Source organism: Eptatretus burgeri, chromosome 10 (genome assembly GCF_056783735.1).
Source record: "Eptatretus burgeri isolate ZD-2024b chromosome 10, Ebu_testis_v1, whole genome shotgun sequence".
NCBI lineage: Eukaryota > Metazoa > Chordata > Myxini > Myxiniformes > Myxinidae > Eptatretus > Eptatretus burgeri.
Genome location: NC_140970.1, coordinates 34,389,587 through 34,395,586, shown reverse-complemented (window position 1 = coordinate 34,395,586; position 6,000 = coordinate 34,389,587). Strand labels below are relative to the sequence as shown.

Here is a 6,000-nt window from a genome sequence, read left to right as displayed (position 1 = left end):
GTCCCGTGGTGTGATCGATTGGACCCGAAGGCATAGGCTATTTAAGGATCTCCTGTTTGTCATTGCTTATTGGGTGCATATTTGATAGTAGGTAAAAGAGTTATTGGTTATTGCTTGATTGTTATTTGTGATTGCTTCTTGTAAATTCCTGACCAATGTGCCATTTCCTTTGAAATATACTTTGTCTTGGATGAATTCTGTGTATCCTGGTGTCTTCATTTGGTGGTTTCTCAAGTCCTGTTAAGGGTAATTGGCTGCAGTCCTTGTACCACAAGGTGAGATCACATCACATGACTCAGGCTTGCTCGGTCCAAATCAGGTCAGTCATGTGATTGCCTATCAGCGGAGCACTACGGTGGCTCAGCGGTCTCACAGGCAAAGTATCGGGAGTGGAAAGACCGTGATCTGGCCCAAGACTGTGCACTCACCTAATTTCTGTGTTCGCTTTGACGAGACCCACCGGCTGGAGGCTCTGGACTCATTCACCATTCCTCCAGAGCTCAGGAAATAATCCCGATGCAGTGGCGGGCTCGACCAACTAAGCGGAAGACTTACGGCCTCGTGGAGCTGTTGGTGGGTCAACCATTTGAGGGCTTTGTCGTGGGTCGTGCTCTCATAAAAACTGATGGCCTGTTGTGGAACCACACACTATCGGAGGTGCGTGAATGTAGCTGATTGTACCCCAGTTATTGATGTCATGAAGATGAGGGATGCAAACATCCAGTCGAACCTATCCCAGGGGGGAATCTCTAGATTCTCATAGGAATTGACCCCGTAAGTGAGATGGTCGATTGTCAGTAGCATAAATCTAGAGGAGGCCCAGTGGGAGGCCTTACACAAATTAATCGATCACTATTTAGATATCTTCTCCTTGTCCTCCGAGGACATTGGATGCACGGGCCTGGTGAAACATCAGATCAACACCGGTGAGGCCTGCGCTGTTCGTCAGGCCACCCAATGGCTCCCCTGGTTCAAGAGGGAGGAAGCTCATGAGCAGGTGAGAAAAATGGTCAATGCAGGAGTCATCGAGCTCTTAGTAAAAAGGATTGGACCATGCATTTTTGTGTGGACTAACAGCTGAGCAACATGACATTCAAAGACTCATATCCACTGCCGAGAATTGACAATAACCTCATTGCCATTTTGGGCTCAAATTAGTTTTCCACATTGGACCTTAAGAGTGGGTATTCACAAATGGAGATGTCTCGAGCAGGGAAGGAGAGGTCGGCATTTTCCACAGGTAAGGGACTGCATCGGCTCGCTGTGATACTGTTTGTTTTGTGTTGCACCCCCGCCACCTTCGAGAGACTGATAAAGCGTATACTGAGTGGCATGCCATAACAATCATGCCTGGTATGTCTGAATGGCATCCTGGTGCACACTAAAACATTTTTCTAACAAGCCATCACCAATTTTGGACCAAGTATTTGGGTGCCTCAGACCGGCAGGCTTGCAGTTGAGCCCCAGTAAGACAGTAAGGGCACTTTGACTGCAAAAGAAGTGGTCTAACAAGGCCACATGATCAGCCACAAGAGACTGAGAACCAACCCAGCTAAGGTAAGAGCAGTAGAGGAGTGGCCCGTACCTCGTAAGATCGAAGAGGGGTGTGGGTTTTTGGGACTTTGCTCTTACTACTGGCGCTTTGTGGCAAAGTTTGCGGAGATTGCTCAGCCTCTTCATCGGCTTACAGAGAACTGGCTCGCTGCGGTGGAGAATTTTCAACTGTGTGGTGCTTGGAACATGGTTGGTATGGGCACGCAGGGTGCCGTGAAGATGGGCCCCAGACCGGACTGCAGCGCGGAGACAGGACGTACCTCTGTAATAAAGCAAATGCTAAGCAGACTGATTGCAGCCACCATGGGGAGGGATAGGCTTGGTCTAATTGGGTGCTGAGATGTATTATGGATGTCTCATTTTGTGTCCACCCCCTCTTCTCTGAACCAAGTGAGTCCTGATGGGGGTGATAAGGATCTAGTGCCAACAAGGTGTCTAAGATGGTCTGAGGCCTTTATTTTGTGTGAATGGTCCACGTGGTTTCCTGGGCACTTTTCCCACCTGCGCTGGTAGTTGGCTAGGCTATTGGCCAGCGTGAGTGATTATGTGGCATGGTGAATAGCTGGAGTGGTAACCGTGGTGTCCAGACATTTGCCCGTGCCGACGGATGACTCTGGCTTCACCCAAGAGGCATGGAGATGAGGGCAGGGCCAGATTAGGCAATAAAGGATGGCAAGCATGAGGTCTCTCTCTTTCTATTCCCCCTCCCCCCCACCTCTGCTTTTCCTCACCTCCTCTTTGCCTTGACTCGCTAGTGCTGGTGATGATCATATCAGCTTGAACCGGTGGTGTCGTGCCTTTACGGTGGACGGCCAACGAAGACGATGCCCAAGCTGCATGCCAGTAGCTCCTTGTACCATTTTTCAAAGAGCACATAGTCTTCAAAACCCACCTGGTTAAGTGTGCGTGATTCATGTGGCTGTGGTACATTCATGTGTCAGAATCAAACAACCAAACTACCAGACTCAGAGTGTACACTATAATCATGAAAGATCTCTTTCTACATTTCATTAACTTTTGAGTGTTACTTTGGTGGTCCATCCCCTGTACCAAGTATCTGTTGTCAATTAATAGATGGCATGGAGGTATGGAGAAGTTGTGGGCTGTCCTGGCCACATGCTTGTGTGAATTTTAAGTGCAATTGCATGTTTTGTCAGAGTAGGCCATATTGGTGTTGTCTCATGAAATCCTCTCTCTAAACTGAAAACGATGGAAAATAGGTTTGGTTATTGATGATATCGAATACCGATATGGTCTCCGCCTCTTCCCACCACCCTTTCCCCCCTCCCACATCTTTCTCCCCACATTGTACCCAGTCACCACAATTCATTGTTGTACCAGATATCTCATCTCATTCTGATAACTGAATATTCCCATTCCATTTTAATCTGCGTCGTATTTTTTGTGTTGCAGCCAGCAAGAGCAATGGCGGGGTGCGACGATCAGTTGTAAGCAATACCTCTTTGATGACATTTCATTTCTACAACAAACTATACCCCCACCCTCCTCCACCAAGGATCTCCCAAGTTTTTCAATATGGAAACCTTTTATTTTACCCACCTCCTCCCGACAGTTGCTTTCTTTATGGAACTCAAGACAGCCTTTGGTACATTTGGTAAGCATTATATTGCATGCGTGCACCTGCGTATGATTAGTTGTACAATTTAGAATGAAAAACGAGGCTCACTTGTGAAGGTAACTGTCAATTGTCCAATGTTCTGATGGAGGGTTGACACCAAAAGCTTCAGCTTCTCCTTGCTTCCCACAGAAGGCAACAGACTTCGATTCCATCCACAGCTATGCCTTTCAGATGACTCATGACAAAGACCTTATCGTATGCAATAGATAATACTTTGTTACATCTTTCTGAGCCAAACAATTGTACAATCAACTGCAAACTGTTTTCTTCTTGACATATATATATATATATATTGACCATTTGAACTGAACCCTGAGCTCCTTGGACTTTCGGCTCTCCCACCCGGGAGAAAAATCCGACCGCTTGGGTGTATGGAGGTTTGAATAGTGGCTGGTAAAACGGCCGCTTAGGTATATGGAGGTTTGAATAATGACCAATAACCCGACCGCTTGGGTGTATGGAGGTTTGAATAATGACCAATAACCCGACCGCTTGGGTGTATGGAGGTTTGAATAATGACCAATAACCCGGCCGCTTAGGTATATGGAGGTTTGAATAATGACCAATAACCCGACCGCTTGGGTGTATGGAGGTTTGAATAATGACCAATAACCCGGCCGCTTAGGTATATGGAGGTTTGAATAATGACCAATAACCCGGCCGCTTAGGTATATGGAGGTTTGAATAGTGGCTGGTAAAACGGCCGCTTGGGTATATGGAGGTTTGAATAATGACCAATAACCCGACCGCTTGGGTGTATGGAGGTTTGAATAATGACCAATAACCCGACCGCTTGGGTATATGGAGGTTTGAATAATGACCAATAACCCGGCCGCTTAGGTATATGGAGGTTTGAATAGTGGCTGGTAAAACGGCCGCTTGGGTATATGGAGGTTTGAATAATGACCAATAACCCGACCGCTTGGGTGTATGGAGGTTTGAATAATGACCAATAACCCGACCGCTTGGGTATATGGAGGTTTGAATAATGACCAATAACCCGACCGCTTGGGTGTATGGAGGTTTGAATAATGACCAATAACCCGACCGCTTGGGTGTATGGAGGTTTGAATAATGACCAATAACCCGACCGCTTGGGTATATGGAGGTTTGAATAATGACCAATAACCCGACCGCTTGGGTGTATGGAGGTTTGAATAATGACCAATAACCCGACCGCTTGGGTGTATGGAGGTTTGAATAATGACCAATAACCCGACCGCTTGGGTGTATGGAGGTTTGAATAATGACCAATAACCCGGCCGCTTAGGTATATGGAGGTTTGAATAATGACCAATAACCCGGCCGCTTGGGTGTATGGAGGTTTGAATAATGACCAATAACCCGACCGCTTGGGTATATGGAGGTTTGAATAATGACCAATAACCCGACCGCTTGGGTGTATGGAGGTTTGAATAATGACCAATAACCCGGCCGCTTAGGTATATGGAGGTTTGAATAGTGGCTGGTAAAACGGCCGCCAGGGTTCAAAGGGTTAACTTTCCCATTAACTTCTCCTCCTGCATAAGATTTTTCACTTGGGAGAAGAATAAGGAAACTGTTTTGTTTCAGTGTTTGGTTTTTATTTAACAAGTAATGATACCCTCAAGCAATATGCATTCTCCAGCACATCCACCATTTCCCCCACCCCTTACTCCAGATTGCACTATTTCCAGATTGCAAGCAGAAAAATTACGAGACCCTTTCAGATTCATAACTCCAAAGTCATTAACATCGCATAATAAACAATAATGTTTCTGTTGCTGACCCTTGAGCATTGCATTGATTTACATTTATTTCGAACAAACAATTTAACATTATTATACTTTGCTTCCTGTTGCTAAATTGCTTCTGTGTATTCTCTGCTAGTTTGCCTTTTGCTCTAAAGGCTTAAAACCTTCAGTCTCTGGCATTGTAGCAAATGCCTTGACAATACTTGTTCAGCTGGATCCCATACATATTCTCATTGACACCTTTTTTTGCTTTCAAAGTCAAGGTTCGTGGGAGAGTTAGAACACAGAATGGATCAGGACACAACATAACAAAAGGAACAGCAGAAAGAGATAGGGGGGGGGAGCCCAACAGCAGGGCCGAGGGACAAAATAAATGGAGACTGAGAAACAAGAGATGCGGTTAAGAATGAGGGGTAAGGGAGGATGCAGGGGTGGACAAGATGGATACAGAAGCAAAGTCTCTGAAAGGAAAAACTGGAAATTGGGAAGGAGGTGTCAGACGAAGAGTGGGGTCAATGGAGGTAGAAAAGATCATGGTTTTGCATAGATGATCTGAGATGGTGGTGAACAGCTGTCCTGAAAATTTGGAGGGAAGAGTGAGATTGAAGAGAATGTTGAAGTTGGTTCCACAAGTGGGAAAAAGAGTAACAAATGAGCATGGGTGAGCAGCGATCCTGGATTTTGGGAATTTCACTAGAATGGGGTTGATGGTGGACCACGTGTGCCCTGCAGAAATCTGGTTGGGGAGGTATGGGGTGGGGGGGGGGGGAGGAATCACCAAAAGAGCAGAGGGTGCATGGCAAGAAAGAAGACAGAGACCACCCACCTGTCTGCAATGTGAAAGTAATCGGCCCATAGACTCATCTTCATCATGGGAGAGTCAAGTGATCTTGAAGGCCTTGGTTTCCTGGTGTCAAGCTGAGCAAGGTGTGAGGCAGGGTTACCAGCCCAAAGGGGAGAGCAGTACTCCATCAATCTGTGGATTAAGTCTTGTTGGTGGATAAGAGTTCAGGTGTGCCAAGGAAGGACTTTGCATGAAGTTGGATGCCCAGTTGGTGGCTGGCCTTGGAGGCC

General features: G+C 46.4%; 1 protein-coding gene across 1 annotated transcript in view; it reads left to right on the top strand.

Moving 5' to 3' along the window:
• The window catches only part of TMEM52 (transmembrane protein 52), a 68,652-nt gene that overhangs the window by 40,486 nt on the left and 22,166 nt on the right, over nucleotides 1–6,000 (top strand). The window contains exons 3-4 of the mRNA XM_085897835.1: nucleotides 2,968–3,002; nucleotides 3,128–3,169. Coding sequence (XP_085753961.1) covers nucleotides 2,968–3,002; nucleotides 3,128–3,169 — 77 coding nt within the window. The remainder of the gene's footprint in view (nucleotides 1–2,967; nucleotides 3,003–3,127; nucleotides 3,170–6,000) is intronic.